Source organism: Paramormyrops kingsleyae, chromosome 5 (genome assembly GCF_048594095.1).
Source record: "Paramormyrops kingsleyae isolate MSU_618 chromosome 5, PKINGS_0.4, whole genome shotgun sequence".
NCBI lineage: Eukaryota > Metazoa > Chordata > Actinopteri > Osteoglossiformes > Mormyridae > Paramormyrops > Paramormyrops kingsleyae.
The window spans coordinates 32,372,835-32,394,464 of NC_132801.1; the positions used below are offsets into that span (position 1 = coordinate 32,372,835).

General features: G+C 41.9%; 2 protein-coding genes across 2 annotated transcripts in view; one reads left to right on the top strand and one right to left on the bottom strand.

The window, feature by feature from the left end:
* LOC111841952 (BAI1-associated protein 3) overlaps window positions 1-18,576 on the top strand; it is a 51,460-nt gene extending 32,884 nt beyond the window's left edge. Inside the window, 29 exon segments of the mRNA XM_072712808.1 lie at window positions 6,106-6,165; window positions 6,324-6,390; window positions 8,002-8,215; window positions 8,486-8,530; window positions 8,614-8,696; window positions 8,883-9,007; window positions 9,118-9,210; window positions 10,424-10,510; window positions 10,600-10,706; window positions 11,404-11,521; window positions 11,672-11,796; window positions 12,453-12,543; window positions 12,655-12,711; window positions 12,860-12,957; window positions 13,060-13,111; window positions 13,487-13,638; window positions 13,765-13,905; window positions 14,349-14,475; window positions 14,719-14,811; window positions 15,062-15,277; window positions 15,627-15,695; window positions 15,801-15,848; window positions 15,850-15,881; window positions 16,118-16,226; window positions 17,179-17,250; window positions 17,625-17,708; window positions 17,871-17,991; window positions 18,073-18,196; window positions 18,315-18,576. Of these exon segments, the coding sequence (XP_072568909.1) occupies window positions 6,106-6,165; window positions 6,324-6,390; window positions 8,002-8,215; window positions 8,486-8,530; window positions 8,614-8,696; window positions 8,883-9,007; window positions 9,118-9,210; window positions 10,424-10,510; window positions 10,600-10,706; window positions 11,404-11,521; window positions 11,672-11,796; window positions 12,453-12,543; window positions 12,655-12,711; window positions 12,860-12,957; window positions 13,060-13,111; window positions 13,487-13,638; window positions 13,765-13,905; window positions 14,349-14,475; window positions 14,719-14,811; window positions 15,062-15,277; window positions 15,627-15,695; window positions 15,801-15,848; window positions 15,850-15,881; window positions 16,118-16,226; window positions 17,179-17,250; window positions 17,625-17,708; window positions 17,871-17,991; window positions 18,073-18,196; window positions 18,315-18,576 (3,072 nt within the window).
* Window positions 18,577-19,344: 768 nt separating this feature from the next.
* Window positions 19,345-21,619, bottom strand: tsr3 (TSR3 ribosome maturation factor). The gene is made up of 6 exons (XM_023808035.2): window positions 21,015-21,619; window positions 20,585-20,792; window positions 20,311-20,504; window positions 20,008-20,175; window positions 19,819-19,873; window positions 19,345-19,721 (listed from the first exon to the last, which is right to left on the bottom strand). The coding sequence occupies exons 1-6, from the start codon at window positions 21,139-21,141 to the stop codon at window positions 19,508-19,510; spliced, it is 966 nt and encodes a 321-aa protein (XP_023663803.2). The 5' UTR covers window positions 21,142-21,619; the 3' UTR covers window positions 19,345-19,507.
* Window positions 21,620-21,630: the final 11 nt, after the last annotated feature.

Below are 21,630 nucleotides of genomic sequence, written 5' to 3' on the forward strand. Positions count from 1 at the left end.
AAACAAGCTGAGGGAAACGAGCAACAGGTGAGATCCATCAGGGAAGAACACGAGGTAATGAGGGGGGCGTGGCACACATCGGGATCGTACGGAGCAGGGTGTGACAGAAGGGGGGGGTTGCACCTTTTTGCTGGGTTGGGAGTGGAATTTCCCTAATCTTTAGGGTTTTTGCCCTCCTTCCTAGGCTGGATAGACAGGCTTATGTGTGGGACTCATAGGAGGCCTAGGCCTAACGAGGATTGGAAGCTTAACATCCTTGAAGTAGACCAATAGAGGTGGCGTATTATGTTTGTTGTATGTTCGAAACCTGGTTTGCAGATGTTTGGTAACCAATCAGGACTTAGAAGTCCATATAGGGGAATTCATCTGCTGATTTCTGGGTGCGGGGTGCATTGCGCATTGTACCCAAGTGTGGCTGGAACACTATAGGATAGGACTTTATTGATCCCACAGTGGGGAAATTTGTGTGTTACCACAGCTCTAGACAGATAAAAAGAGTACAAGAGTAAAAAAAAATTAAAAATACAGAATAAGAATACAAGAAAAAAATAAAATAAATAACAATATAAAATAAGATAAACACTGAATACAGCAGTAGTGCCTATGTACACCCATACACAGTATGTAATATATGGATAGTGGGTTGTGGGAAAAAGTGCAAGTAATATAAATAACAACTATTTCACTACTAAAACAGTTGCATTTACCTCTATAAGGTGCGTTATGTATGAGGTGGTAAGTAGTGGTGACCGTAGAGGTAAGTATCTGGGTGACTCATGACATCATGATGTGTTATAGAGTCTAACTGCTGTCGGGATGAATGATCTGCGAAAGCGCTCCTTCCTGCAGCGAGGGTGTATCAGTCTCTGACTGAAGGAGCTGCTCAGTACACTCACAGTCTCATGCAGAGGGTGATGTGGGTTGTTCATGATGGATGTCAGCTTAGCTAGCATCCTCCTCTCACCCACCACCTCTACAGTCTCCAGAGGGCATCCCAGCACAGAGCTAGACTTCCGCACCAATTTGTCAATCCTGCTTCTGTCCCTATGCTGGATTGCTGAATAAAGAAGAAAACTTTGCCCATTACATGCGAGGTCTGGAGTTTGATTCAAGTGTGACAGAGTGAGAGTGATTATAGAGGATTATAGAGTCATAGTTGTTTGGGTTAATTCTGAGTACCACAAAAGTTGACAAGTCCTATTTTGGCAAGAGCTAATCATAAGAGCTAATCCTAATAATTTTCATCCTTGCCGTTTAAATCACTCATGAATAGATGTGTTTGTGAGAAATTGGTTTGTTTTAAGCATTTTAAATTTAAATAAATACTGCAATACTCATTGAAGAAATACATCTTTTCCAATATTGTGCAGCCTAATAATGAAGTACTTACTACTACGAGATATCTAACAACATACAATACAACATTCAACAGGGGGTAGTAAAGTGATATGTGGCAGATCAAAGTGCCAATTCGATGTGGGCAGTGATTAGCATGTGGAGAATGCTGCAGCAGTATTACAAAATCAGCAACTCTTAAAAATAATAGTGATATAAAAATATTATTTATTAATAAGTGTCAGGGTCAGCCCCTGCTGTTGTCACTCTGTGTCCCTTCCCCGTTTGGCCAGCAGGCATTGCTGGTCATCCCGTCCTTCATGTTTGTCTTTGAGTTTCCCCTGTTACCTGTCTAGTCATGTGGCTCAATGTGTTGCACATGTGGTTGTCTGTGTACCCTTCTGTCCTGTGTTTGAATCCCACCTCCTCTGTTGTATTTTGCTCCCTAGTGTTTCATTTGAGTTTCTTTAGTTCTTGTATCTGATTTTGTAGTTGGTTTTGGTTTTGTTCCTTGTGCCCCTGATCGTGTCTTTACATGTTTAATTCCAGTGTTAGTTTCTGTTTCCTTGGTCAGTTCTTACTTTACCTGTTTTCAGTTCCTTTTGAGTTTATTAGTTTCACCTGTGCCCTGTTTCCTTGGTCTTTGTTAATTAGCCTCACCTGTCCCGTGTTAGTCTCGTTACCCCTTAGTATTTTAGTTCCTGCTTTTGTTCAGTTCTCCAGTGGTTCATTGTAGTTTCTGTCTATGAGTGTGTTATTGCTTGTCTTGGTTAGTTTGCTTACATCTGTGTCCTGGTTTTTTCCTAGTTTTTGTTTTGTAATATTAAGTCTTTAATTATCCCCTTTAGTTTTGACCCCTCGTGGTCCTTTTGGTTTCATTGTGTTTATAGTGTTTTCTGTTTTATTTGAATAAATCCCCATCTGTCTCTGAGCCGCAAGTGGGTCGTCCGCCCCTTTTTGTGCCTGCACTATGCCTCGTTCCCGCACCCGAGCTGCCCGGTACCGTGACAAACTTTCTTACGCGTAACTTTCTTACGCGTAACATATGCAGAAACACGTGCCGCCCGGTACCATGACAGAACGAACCACCCTCAAGGGCGATCCCCAGGCTCCGGGACACCTGCCCCCCCTGAAGGTCTGGATGACGTCCAGGCTCGTGTGGAGCAGCTCCGTTCCCTTCAGGCCGTCTGGAAATGGCTATTCCTGACCCCTACAGTCCTCCGGTCACCATGGTTGTGCCAGGCCCTGATGGAGGCTGGCAACCAACTTCTTCCAGCTCTCTCCTGCATCTCCAGAGGAGGAGGTGTGTAGGCTGGAGACAGTTTTTTTTGACACCTGGTGGACAAAAACAAGTCTCCACCGCCGCTCTGCCCGAGCCCTACCCAGGGGAAGCCGCAGCCACCACCGCCGCTCTGCCCGAGCCCTACCCAGGGGAAGCCGCAGCCACCACCGCCGCTCTGCCCGAGCCCTGCCCAGGGGAAGCCGCCTCCGCCGCTCTGCCCGAGCCCTGCCCAGGGGAAGCCGCAGCCGCCTCCGCCGCTCTGCCCGAGCCCTGCCCAGGGGAAGCCGCAGCCGCCTCCGCCGCTCTGCCCGAGCCCTGCCCAGGGGAAGCCGCAGCCGCCGCCTCCGCAGCTCTGCCCGAGCCCTGCCCAGGGGAAGCCGCAGCCGCCGCCTCCGCAGCTCTGCCCGAGCCCTGCCCAGGGGAAGCCGCAGCCGCCGCCTCCGCAGCTCTGCCCGAGCCCTGCCCAGGGGAAGCCGCAGCCGCCGCCTCCGCAGCTCTGCCCGAGCCCTGCCCAGGGGAAGCCTCAGCCGCCGCCTCCGCAGCTCTGCCCGAGCCCTGCCCAGGGGAAGCCGCAGCCGCCGCCTCCGCAGCTCTGCCCGAGCCCTGCCCAGGGGAAGCCGCAGCCGCCGCCTCCGCAGCTCTGCCCGAGCCCTGCCCAGGGGAAGCGTGTACACTTCACTGTCCGTGTACACTTCTGTCCTGTGTTTGAATCCCACCTCCTCTGTTGCATTTTGCTCCGTAGTGTTTCATTTGAGTTTCTTTAGTTCTTGTATCTGATTTTGTAGTTGGTTTTGGTTTTGTTCCTTGTGCCCTTGATTGTGTCTTTACATGTTTAATTCCAGTGTTAGTTTCTGTTTCCTTGGTCAGTTCTTACTTTACCTGTTTTCAGTTCCTTTTAAGTTTATTACTTTAACTTTTTTACGCGTAACTTTTTTAACCCAGTATGGAACTTTTTTACGCGTAACTTTTTTACGCGTAACTTTTTTACGCGTAACTTTTTTACGCGTAACTTTTTTACGCGTAACTTTTTTACGCGTAACTTTTTTACGCGTAACTTTTTTACGCGTAACTTTTTTACGCGTAACTTTTTTACGCGTAACTTTTTTACGCGTAACTTTTTTACGCGTAACTTTTTTACGCGTAACTTTTTTACGCGTAACTTTTTTACGCGTAACTTTTTTACGCGTAACTTTTTTACGCGTAACTTTTTTACGCGTAACTTTTTTACGCGTAACTTTTTTACGCGTAACTTTTTTACGCGTAACTTTTTTACGCGTAACTTTTTTACGCGTAACTTTTTTACGCGTAACTTTTTTACGCGTAACTTTTTTACGCGTAACTTTTTTACGCGTAACTTTTTTACGCGTAACTTTTTTACGCGTAACTTTTTTACGCGTAACTTTTTTACGCGTAACTTTTTTACGCGTAACTTTTTTACGCGTAACTTTTTTACGCGTAACTTTTTTACGCGTAACTTTTTTACGCGTAACTTTTTTACGCGTAACTTTTTTACGCGTAACTTTTTTACGCGTAACTTTTTTACGCGTAACTTTTTTACGCGTAACTTTTTTACGCGTAACTTTTTTACGCGTAACTTTTTTACGCGTAACTTTTTTACGCGTAACTTTTTTACGCGTAACTTTTTTACGCGTAACTTTTTTACGCGTAACTTTTTTACGCGTAACTTTTTTACGCGTAACTTTTTTACGCGTAACTTTTTTACGCGTAACTTTTTTACGCGTAACTTTTTTACGCGTAACTTTTTTACGCGTAACTTTTTTACGCGTAACTTTTTTACGCGTAACTTTTTTACGCGTAACTTTTTTACGCGTAACTTTTTTACGCGTAACTTTTTTACGCGTAACTTTTTTACGCGTAACTTTTTTACGCGTAACTTTTTTACGCGTAACTTTTTTACGCGTAACTTTTTTACGCGTAACTTTTTTACGCGTAACTTTTTTACGCGTAACTTTTTTACGCGTAACTTTTTTACGCGTAACTTTTTTACGCGTAACTTTTTTACGCGTAACTTTTTTACGCGTAACTTTTTTACGCGTAACTTTTTTACGCGTAACTTTTTTACGCGTAACTTTTTTACGCGTAACTTTTTTACGCGTAACTTTTTTACGCGTAACTTTTTTACGCGTAACTTTTTTACGCGTAACTTTTTTACGCGTAACTTTTTTACGCGTAACTTTTTTACGCGTAACTTTTTTACGCGTAACTTTTTTACGCGTAACTTTGTTTGGAACACTTGCAGAAACATTATAAAAGTACATAGTAAGCAATGCTGGCAGTTTGTTTTGATCCCAGATATCTGATCACCAAAGTCTTGGCTACATGAAGATGACTAAATGGTGTAGTTGCAACATTCATTTGGATAAATAAGAAAAACCTAACTCATGTAACTATTTCTGGCTCCTTTCATTGAATATGTAGCAGCTTTAATGTGTATGAATGAACCATGTGTCATGTGTGTTTTGTGGTCTAATTTCAGTGACTTATTTTTTTGTTGTTTTCAAGAATCACGCATAACTGTTATTTTCTCCAATATAACGACTTGTAGCCCAGTTTCTGCTGAATACAATGTTATCAGACTTTAGACATTTATATGTTTATAAGTAACTGAAAAATACACAAATGTCAGGACATGTCAGAATCTCTTCAGGGCTCCAAAACACCTTCAGACTCCTAAGGGTTAAGGGTCTTGCTCAAGGGCCCAACAGAGTAGAATCACTCTGGGCATTCATGGGATTTGAACCAGCAACCTTTCCTCAGAGCCACCACTCCACCCTGCAAAATGTCAGTCTAAATAAGCTCGCTTGGGGAGAACTTAACTAATAGCTCAGAGTTGTTAAAATATTATCTAGTTCTGATTTAAAGGAACCCAAGGATTCAGCTTGCAGTACGTTATCAGGAAGACTATTCCATACTCTGACTACACGCTGTGTAAAGAAGTGCTTCCTTAAATCCAGTTTGAAATGTTCTCCCGCTAATTTCCACCTATGGCCACGAGTTCTTGTATTTGAACTAATGCTGAAGTAACTATTTGGTTGAACAGCATCCAAACCTGTTAGAATCTTATAGACCTGGATCATGTCCCCCCTCAGTCTCCTTTGCTTGAGGCTGAACAGATTTAGCTCAACTAACCATGATGTTTAGGTCATGTTGCCCTGCTAATGTGAAGAGCTTTGTTGCTTCAGGTTTTTATCTAGCTAGGATGGGATTGTTCTCTGTATTGTTCTTCTTTGAGTATTTGTCAAGCTTAATAATTATATAGGTATCTTGGAAGAAACAAATAATGTTAAATGTAGAGTGATATTTGATTAATTATTTTAGATGGATGGATGGATGGATGGATAAAGGTTTTATTCAGGAATCAGTTTCATTTTATGTAGCACAACTTGTCTACCACAATTAAACATTATCCACTGTAATGGAAAATTGAATTTTCCACTGAATGAAATGAATGTTTGCTCCTCTCCCAGGCGTTTAAAGTTAAGGCAGAAGAACATGACATTATTCTGCAGAGCGTTCAAAATTTAAAGGTGAGTCTCATTGATGTTTGCAAAGAATAAGAATGAGCTAAAGAAGTAACGGATGTTAGACATTTTCTTCAGTGGAGGTTATAGGTCATCACAATCATTTGTTTTTGTTCACTTGACTTGCATTTAACCGTTATGTGTATATCAACATCCTATTTCAGAGGGCAAGATTCTCCCTGAAGGTATCTGTAATGAAAGGAAAAGATCTTCTGGCTAAAGATCCTAATGGTAAGCGTTCCCATAATTTGATATAACTTATACAGTTTTGTCTGCATATCTGAATGAACAATGCTTGAATGTCCTGAAAAGTGACAGCATTTTCTATAATTAATAAAATTAATAAGTAAAAAGTTTAACATGTGATTTATGTACACAGATCATGGTATTGTGAGAATTCAGAGATCAACAATATGTTTTCCAATCAATCCATCAATTAAGTGATATTTATTAGCACAGTTTATTAGAAAGTTTGTAACAAAGTGCTTTATGGTAATTTACAGTAATTATTCCAGGAGTTGAAAAACAGGAAAAAAACATGGGGTATTCCAAATAATTTCAAAACACAGAAGTGTCATCAATCAATTATTCTTGCAAAAAGTACAAATAATAAATGCAGTTTTAAACACTGCCATTCAAAAGTTTGGGGTGCCTTAGAAATGTCCTTATTTTTTGTGAAAACATACATGAAATGAGTTGGAAATATAGCTAAATAAATAGGAGATTGTTTTTGACAAAGTTAGAAATAATCATTTTTGAAATTAAAATAATAATTGTGTTCTTCAAACTTTGCTTTCGTCAAAGAGTTCTGCATTTGCAGCAATTACCGCCTTGCAGACCTTGGTCATTCTAGATGTCAGTTTGTTGATATTATCTGATGAAATTTCACCTCCTGCTTCCTGAAGCATCTCCCAGAAGTTGGAATGGCTTTATAGGCACTTCTTACATACCATTCGGTCAAGCTGCTCCCATAACAGCTCAATAGACTTGAGATCCGGTGACTGTGCTGGACACTCCATTGTACACAGAATACCAGCTGGCTGCTTCCTCCCCAAACAGTCCTTGCATAGTTTGGGGCTGTGTTTGGGTCATTGTCCTGTTGTAAGATGAAATTGGCTCCAATTAAGCATCGTCCACAGGGTGTGGCATAGTGTTGCAAAATGGAGTGATAGCCTTCCTTCTTCAAGATCCCTGTACAAATCTCCCACTTTACCATCACCAAAGCAGCCCCAGACCATCACATTGCTTCCACCATGCTTGAAAGATGTTGTCAAGCACTCCTCGAGTGTTTTTTCATTTGATCTGCATCTCACAAAATTTCTTTGTGATCCGAACACCTCAGACTTGTTGATTTGTCTATCCATAGTACTTTTTTCCCAAATCTTTCTCTGTCCAGTGTCTGTGTTCATTTCCCATCTCAGTCTATTCTTTTTATTACCATTCTGAGATATGGCTTTTTCTTTGCAGTTCTACCTAGAAGGCCAGCATCACAGAACTTTTGATCAGTAGTCTTGGAAGACAGCAGCTGGGAGAGTGGTCCTGATCCACAGGCAGTGGATGATCAGCCTGATTAGTTAATAATAACAGATGTTTTATTGACCCCCGGGGGAATGTCTCTTTATGCCTCCCCCAACATGTTCACTGTATGAGAGAGCAAGCTGACCACCAAGGACAGCCAACTAGTACTGAGGGAGCTAGAGGTTAAGGGCCTTGCCCAAGGACCCGCAGATGCACCAAGGCTGGGATTGAACCAGCAACCATCTGGTTATAGGCACAGAGGCTTAGCCCACTGAGCCACACGTTAGTTAACATTGATGTATTGCTATTAAATATTGCTCATAGGGTACAGCGACCCCTACTGTATGCTGGGAATTCTTCTGGGTTGGAACCGTCACGAACTTGAAGGACGGAAGGAACGTTGGTTCAGCATCCACAAGAAGAAGGAAAAAATGGAGAGGCTTCCCAGTGTCAGGGACAGGCTCTCAGAAAAGTGCATCCAGGTCACAAAGGTCAAACATGAGACACTCCACCCAGTATGGAACGAGCACTTTGTCTTGTGAGTAAAACTGAACCACGCTTTCTTTCGTTTCTTTTAGCTCTCCCTTCTCCCTGTTATTTCTTTAGCTGAGAGTATACCAGTGGGAAATCATTTAATAGCTTTGTTACCATTTGCTGCTGTTTATATTCTAATAGCAGCAACAGCAGCAGGCCTCTCTCACTATATAGGATGCACAGGAGCTAATGACCCACTGTTGAACATCATTAAGCAGGTGGCCTGGAAACATGATGTTTTTTAGGGTGACATGCAATCTCTTTGTTCTTCTAGTGAGGTTGACGATGTCCAACGTGATCTGCTCCATCTAGACATATGGTGAGAGACCATTCAGAAACAAAAGCCTGAGCAATGTGCTACAGTTCTGTATTAACATAATGTCTCCTTATGTGGTTCTCCAGGGATCATGATGACGACGTTTCTGTAGCAGAAGCCTGTAAGAAACGTAAGGAAGTCAGGGGATTGAAAGGTACTGTATGGGCTGGTATTTCGCGTGTAGAGAAATGTAGGTTCAGAGACAAAAGCCTCAAAACAGAAAAGTTGCAGATGTAGTTCTTGAGGGTGTGGTCGACATATTATGGGTGACAAATCAAAACAGAATACACCAATAGATACAATTCAGTAAGAGTAAGATCCTTAGGTTAATCAAATCAAAATATTGCTAATACAGTGTTGGTTTGCTACTTCAGATATTTCAAGCAGATTGCTAAGTCTGTCCGAAATAATAGCACCTCTGCATCATCGGCAGATGAAGACGTAGATGACTTCCTTGGCTGTATCAACATTCCCATTAATGTGAGTTGTTTTGCACCCTGTCAACCTATATCTGATGCTTAGTTCCTTTTTGCCAACTGGTCAGTGTTGTCCAATGACTTTACTCTGCCATCTCATGTTCCTTCAATCAGGAGATTGACAGGTGGTTTAAACTTCAGCCACGATCCAGCGCCTCCAAAGTGCAAGGGGAATGTCACCTGATACTGAAGCTTTTTTGCACTCAAGTATGTGAGGTAGTCAGACATAGGAGAGAACGAAAATCATGACCCAGTGAAAATTCTCGGTAACACTTTCAATGAATGCCATGTCTATAAGAATCTATGAACACATTCATAAGACATTATAATGCATTCATATAACATTGCAAACATTGTTATAAATATTTATAAAAAGGCATAACCCATAAGCCATGTTTATTATATATTATAAATGCTTCATGAAGCTCTCATATATAATGCACTATAGATACCTTCATAATGCAGCATACAGTAAGGCATCCTTAATTCTTATACTGGCCATTATAATACATTGTGAAGGTGTCTATAGTGCATTATAGATAAGCGCTTCACTGGAGCTAATGAAGTATTACAATCAGCAGTATAATGAAAAGGTGGGGACTCAAGTCACCGACATGACTCGACTCGGACTTAAGTCACACATTTGATGACATGTGACTCAACTCAGCAAAACTAAGGGAAAGACTTGGACTCGACTTGGAGCCTGTGACTTAAGAAGACTTGAGATTATAGTCCCTCTCTGGATACCATAATGTTAATTTTATCATTTCAGTGTATATTAATTCTCTGCTATCTGCATTTTCAGTTGGCTGAATGCAATAGTTTGTTGGAAAAATGCAATGCTCTATGAATATGAATGGACATAAAAACTGGGCAACTGTGAGTGCACACTCTCTTTTCAACCTATCTCTGCCTGTAAAGAACGTATCTTATGACCTGCTGTGGCTGGTGTTTGCTGCAGTAAGTTTTAATCACTAAAGGTGAAAAAATGATGTAAGTAGGGACTCAAGTTACATGACTCACAACTCGACTTGGACTTGAGTCACAAATATAACAACTTGTGACTTGATAGCACAAACAATGTAAAGATTTAGACTTGGATTTGAGGGCAAATGACTGTAATGTTTTGACTCGAGAATTGATTCAGACTTGCTAAGGAATGACTTGTTCCCATCCCTGCTATAATGCCTTATGACTGTCAACAGAAGATGCTGTAACGCTTTATTAATTCTTATACCAGCCATCATAATGCATTATGAAGGTATGTATAATGTGTTATAGATGACAGCTTCAAGCAAAGTGTTACCAAATTCTCTTCTATGTTCTGTGACTACATTTGGTCTTCAGCCTATAGCCAACTTATGTCTGTAGCTCTGTATGGTAAGAAAAAAAATTACACAAAATTGTTTTGTTTCATCAGAGGGACACATCTTTAAGTAAGAGAGACTCGCAAGTGACCCTTTATGAAAAATTGCTGAGGCAAATTCTTCAGTATGAGCATCTGCAGGTACAAACTCGGATTAGGTTTTCACTTTGCCTTAAGGATGAAAAGGGGATGTAAAATGATGAATGTGCAACGTGTAACGTCCTGCTCAGAAAAGAGAAGGCTACAGCTGGAACGGTGAGCTGAGTGAACCAGCAGGGGCCGTGCTGTGCTACCATGCCGTGCAGACCAACCTGTCAGCCCTCCAGCTGGCCATCATGTAAGCCACGAAATGGGAAAATACAGCTGTAACAGGGGGCCCACTAATCCAGGAGCCAGCGATATATCAGTCATACATTTCCTATTCAGACTCAGTTTTACAGTATTTATGGGTTTATATAGAATATCATCTTTAATATTTAGATTATTGATACCTGGAGATTAGAAAGTGTGTGTGTGTGTGTGGATTAGGTTTAAATTACATTGATGTATATTACAAAATGTCCCCCACAATGTGATGAAAACCTGTTATTTTGACATTGTGGGGACCATTTTTTACATCCCCACAAAGATATGTGAATGTGATCAAAAAAGTAAAAATGCCGAAAGTCTTGTATTTTGTTTGGTTACCTATGGTTAGGGCTGGGTAGGGTTAGGGTTAGGTTTAGGTTTAGAGTTGGGGATAGGGTTAAGGGAGTCATGTTGGGATTAGAGGTTTCCCCACAGAAATGAATGGAGAGTCCCCACAAAGATTCTTACAACCCTCTGTGTATGTGTGTGTGTGTGTGTGTGTGTGTGTGTTTGTGTGTGCCTGCCCTGTGATGGACTGGCATCCTGTCCAGGGTGTACCCGTGCTGGTGGGATAGGTTCCTGGATGCTCTTGTGACTCCATAATGAAGAAGGGGCTGGATGGATGGATGGAAGTTCCCAAAGTTGCTCTTGTTGTGTCTCATGTTTTCTGGGTGTACTCCTTGCAGAAGATGGAGATGCTACAGTATGCACCACCGAGTCCAGCCGCTATGTTACTCCTTCCTGCTTGACCTCATGAAGACCCTGGAGGCAGAATGGGAGATGTCCAATGTAGAAGGAGAGATGGTCAATTTGAATTGTTTATCTATCTGCTCATTTTAGAATAAAATGATGCACTTTTTACTGGCTTGAAATACCATCATCAATAGAGAGAGATGAAATAATCCATGTATGACTGTGTTTCTGTAATAATAGACCTTTTTGGCTTTTTTGTAGGAGACACATGTGGCAGAGAGCTTTGATCTCCATGTACAGCATTGCCTGTCCCTGATACAGAGCCTGCCTCAGGTGTTCCTGTGCTCCAAGCCCACCTCCATCACACGCTGTGAGCTCATGCTGACGTAAACAGTCACCAAACCTCTTTGGTCACAGCAAATCTCTGCCCTCAAATTTTTGCTTATGAAAAATGTCACTTTCACAAGTATTAAGCACTTAGCTGATATGAAACCTGGAACTGAGCTTTTTCCAATGGCAGCCTGAACTTATCTAAGAAGGGAGACGGTGAAAGCCTCTCTCAGAGCCTGTCGGCTCACAGAAAGCCATTGTCTTCATACTTTCACTACTTTGAGACTTAACAAGTACCTCCAATTGAAAGCTGTGAATTACTGTATGCATTCATTCTGTGGTGGTAAGGTTTCACAGCAGAAATCCCAAGCTGTCAGATGTGTTTGATCCGCCTTGCATTTCTATTAATGCTGCATAAATAAGTGCCTTTGCCAAAAAAAAAAACATCCGTAAATTAATGTTGGTAACATTTTACTTGAGGGAGCACAAGTAATTAGTAACTCAGTTACTACTCAAGTACAAATTATGAACAAATATGGTAACTGCATGAAATGCATGAACTGTTATAATCGATTAATGATAACGAACGTGGGATCAGTACGTAACACGTAGTTTCTGGTTAATTAATACATTAAGTAAGAGTGTACTATTATATTTGTTTCCTCCAGTAAAGTGATACCCTTTTTGTTGTTGCATTGCGTGTGTCTCCTAGGGGACTGGGACATATTCTGACCATGCAGGCCTTTAAGAAAGTCTGCCCTCATCACCAGTAGTTGAACAGAGAGAGAGCTTCAGTAATAAAGGTACAGGACAAAAACCAGATATAGTATCATCAAATGTTTTGCCAATGTAATTGCTAATTTCTGCATTGCTTTCATCTTTCATAAAACTAATTTTACTTCTTTTTTTAATAGAAAAGTATAGTGGAGTGGTATAGAAGCACGATGTCACTTTATAAACCACATCAAGGGGTATTTTTCCTTCTGTTTCAATTATATCAGCACATTGCACTTGCCATTGATACATTTCCTACCAGGGAAGTAGCATGATCCAGCCTTTACTTTGTCCTGGCCTGCCAATGTGCTGTCTGATATGGCATTGCTCTTCATGGGCTTCCAGACTCTGAAGGAACAGCTGAGGAACCTGGTGCTGCTGGTGGATGCAGCGTGTGCCCATATGCAGAGAGCTCACAGTGTCTACCATGCACTGTTCAGCAGGTGTGCCCCTCCTGGCAGGTCTCTACACAGATAAATAAAATAAAATAATCTTACTGAGGTTTATATTCATATGCAATGTTTTTGTTTTTCTAACTTTTGCAGTTCATTGAAATTGGATTTCTTCAACATTTCTTATCAACAGCTGGAAGAACTGGTACAGCTAAAATTTCAAATTTGTTGTTTCATTGTTCAGTTGACCTGAGTTAAAGATTAATCTTTTAATATATAACCATTAAACTCCACAAGGGCTTTTGTTGAAATATAAAAAAATGGTTATACCATATGGGTCAGTGTTTCCCAATCCAGTCCTCAGGGATTCACAGACAGTTCACGTTTGCAAAAATGTGGACTGTCTGGCAGGGAGCTGGGAGGGAGCAAAAACCAGGACCGGTCCTGCGTCTCCAAGGACCGGATTGGGAAACACTGATATAAAGTAAACTGATCTTAATGTCTTGTCCTAATATTAGATCAGAAGTCTGCAGGCTGCAACCAACCTTTACTGATCATTGTTTTTATTGTGGCTCCTCAGGTGGCCAGTGACATGCAGGCCTTGATGGAGATGGTGTGTGGGACCTTGGAGAAGGACAGCAGTCACATGACACAGCCCATGTGGGACACACTCTTTGAACTCTATATGTCCTTGAAGACACTCCACACTTTCAGAGAATTTCTGGCCCTGAAGTGAGTACTGGTGGGTCTATGGATTCTTTTGACTGGGACCTTTAAGTAAAAGGCATGAATAAGGCAGCAGGTGATATCTTTATAGTTCATAATTTTATTTTAAAGAAGCACAATGATTTTTTCCAGGGACATGAAGACATTGGCTTTAACGGGATTCCAAGAGTTGTTTAAGACCACTATTCACAAGTGGCTTCAAATAGTTTACGAGAAATCTTGTGAGAAGATCCACAAAGCTGTGGAAGCGGAGCAGATATTGACAGGCACAATGTCTGTAAATTTCCAGCCATGAGTGTTTATTTCTGAACAGTTATCTGAAGGCCTGGGGCAGACCTTAGACAGGATGCCAGTCCATCACAGGACACACAGTCTCACGCTATGGGCAAATCTGAAACTACACTTCACCATACCTTTGAACTGTGGGTGGAATCTGGAGAACCCAGAGGAAACCTACATAAGTATTAGAAGAGCAGGCAAACGAGACACACAGAATCGGAGGAGGAATGTAAACCCACGGCCCTAGAGGTGTGACACCACAGATGTACCAGCTGAAATGCTCCAAACATATGCTATATATTAATTATTCTTCATTCTTTTTTTGCAAATGTTTTCTTCTTCCAGTGTATTATTTCCATATGCCCCAGTAATCTCTGTACTCTGTGTTTGTGTAATCGTGCATGGTTGTGATCATGGCAGTTTGATTCAGGCTGCAGTCTCTCCAAGCACAGTGCCTCAGCAGACCATGTGACCTTCTGCTTCAGCCAGGTTCAACACCTGTGGCTGCAGCTGGCTTGGCCTGATTCGTCAGGAGACTTCATCTTCAGGGTCCGCCTGGCGGATGTGAGGGACTGTTACTGGCTCTAAACTATTACCCATAACTGGTTAAAAAGGGGGGTGGATTTAGAGGAGAAAACTTCTTGAATGTTCAGGACCTATGAACTATGACCTTTGAAACCTGGATCAACATTACCAGACAAAAACAGTAAAAACATCCATAATGAGAACAGAAAGAAAATCAGTATGAAAGAAACTATAAGAATCTTTGAAGAGTGGTGTGACCTTAGATATTTCCATTTTTTGCAGGATGTATGCAATGTAAGCATGCTTTACTGTCAGCTGATCAAAAGAAAAATAGAGATCAGTATTCAGGAGGAGGGCAATCGTCTCACCCCACAGGTACTAGATCTGCAGCTGGTTCTGATATGATTAATTATAAAAGGAAATTAAGACATTGCTTCATTCCAGACATCCCATTAATACTAAAAGGATACCCCCCTCCACCTTATTTCATATTTCTACTCCTCAAATCCAAGAACTATTAACATGAAACTGATTCTTAGCGTTATGGATTGAGTCCTAATTATGATGTGCTTCTGTATTGGTTCCTGTCACCCAGTCCGTGTTTTTTAATGATTGTCTCTGCTAGCTGTGCGTCGCACTGAACAACAATGAGCATGTGCGCGTGTTCCTGGGGAACATGTCCCATGTCCTGGGCTGGCAGGGGGGACAGGAAGCCACGGCAGGAGCCCAGCAAGCAGACAAGCAGCAGCAGGTCAGCAGGGCCCACTGTGACCAGTTCTGCAATACTGATGCTGACCTGCAGAGGGAGGTCAAGTGCATGATGGCGCACCTCACTGATAAGGTGGGCAGCACTTCCTGACAAAGATACAAGCGAAATAAAACAAAAATCATAAAACAAGCGAGTGCAGCATAAAAATATTGATTTTACCACCATGTTGGTTTCTGATTAAGGTCCTTACCTGGGAATTGCCCTAACTAGTTAATTCAGAGGTTGAAGTTTCAGTGAAAAATCTGGTTTAAGAAATTTTAGAAATAGAAGTCAAAAGAAATGTAAGTACCTTTTTTGCTGAATGTACTGTATATTTACATTTATTAATTGAACAAGTGTCAACGATAAAGAAAATGAGGTAAATGATAAAGAACATGAGCTGTGTAGTGTGTGATTGGGGTAACTGTTCTGGTCTGTGCAGATGCTGTTAGATTTGAAAAAATACATCCAGCACATTAGTCTGTCCCCAGACACTATCAACAATGATGAGGTGAGTCTCTTGATTGTGGTCCTTTTGTTTTGCCCTTTTTCTTACTGACAGTTGTTCCTGCCAATAGACATTTAATGTGATTCTGGAATGTTCTTTCCTCTCTAGGCAGTCTCTCCATTAATGAAATATTTAGATGACACTTTAGTGATACTAAAGTGCATCTCTTGTCAAGAAGAATTTGGCGAGGTGATTTTTCTTATGTATTTTGACACAAATTGTTTTTTCAAACAATAATCCTGCCTAACTGATAATTAATCTGATTAATAAACAAAATAAGTAACATTGCTGAATGCTGCCATTTCCAAATATTGGGTTCTGCAGTTTCAGCCTTATATTCCATATGCCTGTAGTACAGCATTATTGATTGGACCAGGCAGTGTATCTATGGGCACAATTGCATTATGGGTCCTCTGCTACTCCAGGGTCCTGAATGGCCTGTGGTGGCTTCTCTTCAAATTGGTATTTGACACCGTGGCAGAGAACAGTGGTGATTCACTGGAGTTTTATGGAAGGTTTCACTTCACTTTGGAGGTTAGTTCTACACTAATTGGCTAGTATATTATGTGCACCTGTTTGTTAACACAAAGAGCCTGCTCCCCCAATCAGCAAATCATGTGGTTGCAAGTGAAAATATACAGCATGCGGAGAAGAGCTACAAGTTCCATTACTGCTTAGCTAATGATTAGAGTGGCTACGGTGTGTGATCTAAGCGATTGTGAATGTGCCGTACTGGTTATTGTTACCAGATGTGGTGGTTCCAGCATGTCAGAAACAGCCACCTTCCTGGGATTATTGCACAATATTGTATCTAGAGTTTACAGAAAATTATGCGATGAACAAAAAACATCGTGAGTGGTCAAAAACAGTTTCATGAAAGGTCAGAGTAGAAAGGCCAGACCCATTAAAATTAACAAGAAGGCTGCAAATGCAAAAATAGTACTTGAATACAGCAGCAGTGTGCAGGAAGGCTGGACTTGTCTACCCTTAGTTCTGGTGGAAACGTGGAGTCCTTCCCAGTATTAGCTAGATGTACTTAATAAAGTGGAATAATCAAATAATCATTACATTCAGAATTTCTTTCAAGAAGGAATTAATTCAAAGCAAATAACCATTTTGATAGTGATTTTGCATTCGATACACACACACACACACAGACACACACACACACAGATGGGTACTCATATCTTTGTGGGGACTGTCCATTCATTTCTATGGGCAACATCTTAATCTCAACAATGATAGTCTTAACCTTTAACCCCTACCCAGTCCTAACATTATCCATAAGTAACCAAACAAAATACATCCTTTGCCATTTTTAGTTTTTTGATTGCAGTCACAGATTTTTATAAAAATGTTTTTTTATACTGTGACTTCTCTATTTTGCAAACTACCTACAATGATGTTCCAGGGCAAGAACTGATGTGGCCATGGAAAGCACAGGCTTCTATGGGTCTGTAATATAGCACACATGTGTTCCTTTAAGGCCTTGGTGGATTTCTTCCATGCTGAGGGAGAGGGGCTTCCTCTTAAGGACCTTAAGAATGAAGACTACAAGGTGGGCACCAGCACCAGGCATCAGACATTCGCAGAGCAGCTCAGGTGTAGTTGGCTAATAGTGGATTTCTTGGCTGTGCTTCCAGTGATGACCTCAGATAAACATGCTGTGGAAGTACCTGTAGAACAGGTCTGCCTATATTTGCCCTCAGACCTGCATATGTAAACCCCTTTATTAACCACATAACAATCATGTCTGGGACAGTGTTTCCCAACCGGACTCCCAGACGCTCCACATTTATGGTCTCTCCCAATTGCCAGGGAAATGCGAGAGAGCAAAAACATGGACTGACTGGTGGTCCACGAGAACTGGGTTAAGAAACACTGGTCTGGGGCATTGTGATTTATATAATTACACTCTCTGTTTTGTTTCAGGCTCTGGAGAAGGAGTTGTGGTTAATGAAGTGCTCGTCTAGTGAGCTCATCGAGCAGTATTTTTTGGAGAAAATTGCACAGCAGGTGGGCTGAGCTTTTTGACTAGGGGTGCCATCTTCGTGGAAGCTAGAATGATGATGAGCTGTCTTTGTAATGTGGGTCTTAGTATGTGACACTTTGTTGACCTCGGTACTGTTGATTGAAGTTGAAAGTAACTTAATGCATCTTTGGCTGCTCTCTTCTCAGAGGACACTGCGACACAGTCAATATGGACGAATCAGTGCGAAGTGTTATTATGAATCCCAAGAGGAGCGGCTGGCTGTGGAGGTTCTGCACGCCTCTGATCTCATAGCTCTTGACACCAATGGTGGGTGTGTATGCGCAGCAGAGCCTTAGCGATTGTGTGCTTGCCAGCCTCACCAGCTCCGCTCTCCCCGGTCACTTGTAGGGCTGAGCGACCCCTTTGTCATTGCGGAGCTTTGTCCTCAGCACCTCTTCCCCACAAGCAAAAGTCGGCGCACTCAAGTGAAGCCCAAGACTCTGCATCCGGTTTTTGATGAGGTCTTTTACTTGTGAGTGGTGACTGATTGTGTTGCCCTTGAATTTTTGGTGCCGTGGTGACGGCCGATAGGCCAGTCGGCCAGATAGCCACTGTTCCCTCCTCCCATGTTTGAGATTATTTCCCTGCAGTCACGTCAGTCTTGAGCAGTGCAGACACAGGTCTGCATGTGTGGTCTTCAACGTGATGGACTATGACTGGCTGTCTGCCAATGACTTCGCCGGGGAAGGCACAGTCTCACTCAGTGATTTTTATGGGTTGGACAAGCCTGGTGCATCCAGAACCATGCAGCCGGTCGTGCTCTACCTGACCCGGCCCAAACCCAGTGGTAAGGCTTTCTTATCGGTCACTAATGATGGGTACCATTATTGGCTCACCAGTATTAATAATTAGATAAACCCTTTTGCTCCTGTGAATATTTAATAAGCAATGATAAAATGAATTTTACCTGGCTTAAAAGTTTGTACTAGATAGGTAATTGTTAATTTGAGTAAAAGTGCTCCTTGATTTTTTGATCATTCCTAACTAGTGTTTCAGACTTCTTTGTGTCGCATCATTTGCGTGGTCTATGTTTTATATGAACCAAAGAAAGATATTAAATCAATGGCATATACTCTTCTAAACAAAAGAAAATCTCTAAATATACATGTACACTAGTGGCCAAAATTGTAGAAACACCTAGCATTTTTGGCATTATGCTTTAAAAATTACTACACAAATATTGCCGGTGATGTTTATAAACAAAGAACGTTACAAATGTCATACATTGGACAATTAAATAAGTAACTTGAGCAGCAATTTAAAAACTTCTGCATTCTCTAAAAAACTGGAAGTGGTTCCACATTTTTGGACACTAGTGTAACCTGCTGAAGTCTAACACGTGCTGTCCGAAGGTTTTTCTTGTTTTGAAATGAATTGTAGCATAGTGAATTTGTTACACTTAGTCACACAGATGTTTATCGTGTCATTGGCTGACTGTCTTGTATTGTAGCAATTTGTATAAATTTCCTGTTACTGGACATGTGCCAAGGATATTAAATCACTCCTGAAAATGAGGTCTATTTATAATGCATACTGATGATATCAGCAGTTATCGTTCTGCTTCCCTGTGCTCAAATACTCAAACCACATGTAGACAAACATTCCATTATTAAAACTACAAATGGAGAATAAACTTTATTAAATGAAGCTGTACATGTTACTGATTACAACTTTAAATTTTGTACAAGCAGGGTCTCAGGTAACCCTTAGCAGAAATGAACCACAATGTAACCCAAGGTCAAGTCTCATTAATATCCAAAGCATAAATGCTGGGTAGAAGCCCTTAGTTCCGAATTCTTTTCTTTGCCCCCTTCCAAATGTCATTTGCACTGGGAGCAGATGCACTGGCACACCTCTTGCTACTGTCCTCATCCTCACTCTCTTCGGTGTCCTCCTTTTCCTCATCCTCACTCTCTTCGGTGTCCTCCTTTTCCTCCCTCTCTTCCTCTTCTTCTTCCTCGCTGTCACTTTCATTTTCTTCTTCTTCTTGAGTACCCCTGAACACAAGCCAATTGCAAACAGTGTTTTTTCATGCTTTCATACTTGCTTGAGGAAATGTTTCTGTAGAGAATGTCAAACATGCACTCATCTCACCATCTGGGTCTGTTGAGATTCGAACACTGTCTCCCAGAGTCAACATCAAATGGATCTGATGAGACAAAAAAATATCACAGAACTTTACTCATGTCTTTGAATGTCCTGTCAATCGAAAAATTTGAGGACCAGATTTGGAAGCACTGATCTAAGGCGTTAGCCTACAGCCAGCATGTCACACTGCTCTACCTATCTCCTCCTCCTCCGGTTTGCTGGTAAGGAAGTCCTTCTCCACAGCCAGCAGCTCCTCCTCAGACTGACAGGCCGCGTACTTCTCCAGCAGGGTGCAGTTCAGGTCCAGAAACACCTTCCCCCATTTAAACTTCCTCAGCAGGATCACAGCCAAGTCTCGGAATCCTGCAACATCCACAAATCATCACTTTACTCTACCGAGGTTAACTATAACTTTCCCAACATCCTTTCCTAATTCCTCACGCATGTGTTGGTACTTCTATCTATCTATGCCACCCACCTCTGGCACTTCATCCTTACCCACAATGCAGAAGGTGGCAGCAAAGGCCTCCACGCAGGAGAGCTTGCATGGCTTGCCATAGTTTACGGGGTTCGCTGCCACCAGGTATGGCAGCAAGCGAGGATGGCTCCCTCTCATTTTGCTGAAGGGTGTCTCCTCCAGTTTCGCCCAGGAGCAATCGATGACAGCCACCCCACTATTAGCCACGATGTCTCTGCAAGTAGAAGGATGATATTCACCCCCGAATGCAGTGGGATGACAGTTAGGGGCTCGGTTGATGGTCTTGTCACTCACTTGTCCAGTGGAGAGACATATTTAGTTCCCATAGGGCTGAGGATGAGACCGTTAAACCTCTGGTTGAGCCTCAGATTGCGCACTAGGCCCTTGCGCACCAGCTTTCTGCCCGTGCATTTACTGGGGTCACAGTGACCCAGGTCCCACATGGCCAGGGGGCAGGGTAACTTCACCCGGGCTGCTTCATCACCGTCTGCCTCTACATTCGCTGCAAGCAACACACGACAAAATAAAATACAGCCATATCTTTCAGAACTTTCTGTCACAGTACTGAATCTCTCCACAAAATTAGTTAGGTAACTGTTTTGCACTCAAATTATACAAAGTACAGAAACGTGCTGATACAAATGCAACTATGAGGACTATATTATAACATATTTAAGCACTGTGCATAGCTATTGAGCTGTTAAATGCAGGCAGTGCAGTTCACCTTGCAGGGCGGCGTGCATTTCTTCAGTGAAGCTCTCCAGCGATTTCCCCTTCATCCTGTGACGGGTGTCTTTCCCACGAGTTGCCAATCGCTCGGCTTTTCCTTGTTGTTGCTTCTTCCGCCCCATCGCAAGTCACTTACTGTTTTAATCCTGCTCCAAATCATTAACTAATAAGTTCCTGCTTTTCTAATGAACTGTCAACATAACCGACGCGAATATTACGTTACAGAAACAGCTTCTCTCGGTACATAACACAGCTGTTTACGTTCTTAGCTCACATAAAAACCAACTATACCTACATAAATAACAATTAACTTTAGTCAAGTGCGTAAAAAAATACTGCACTATAACAATCAACTTTGCTTTTGTGAAATATTGACCAACACGCCGATAATCCACCACGTTTCCGCAGCCATGTCTGGCGGCGGCTTTATTTTGTAGGTTGCAGTAGCCGCCCGCGTTCATCGTAAAACCCGAAACTGCCACTTTGATGAAATTCCAAAATTATCAGCGAGAATATTTTACACCGTATTTGTTATGGTTTTCATTCATGCATTTTGTAAGGAAGGAATCTTATATTTATGATCGCAGTGCAGGTATATCTGCATGGGCGTC

Excerpts from the sequence above, each read along its gene's own strand:
- tsr3 (XM_023808035.2), bottom strand. The coding sequence starts at position 21,141 with ATGGGGCGGAAGAAGCAACAACAAGGAAAAGCCGAGCGATTGGCAACT. Across the intron at positions 20,176-20,310 it reads TGCCACCTTCTGCATTGTGG|GATTCCGAGACTTGGCTGTG; the intron begins GTAAGGATGAAG and ends TGGATGTTGCAG. Across the intron at positions 19,722-19,818 it reads AATCTCAACAGACCCAGATG|GGGTACTCAAGAAGAAGAAG; the intron begins GTGAGATGAGTG and ends GCTTGTGTTCAG.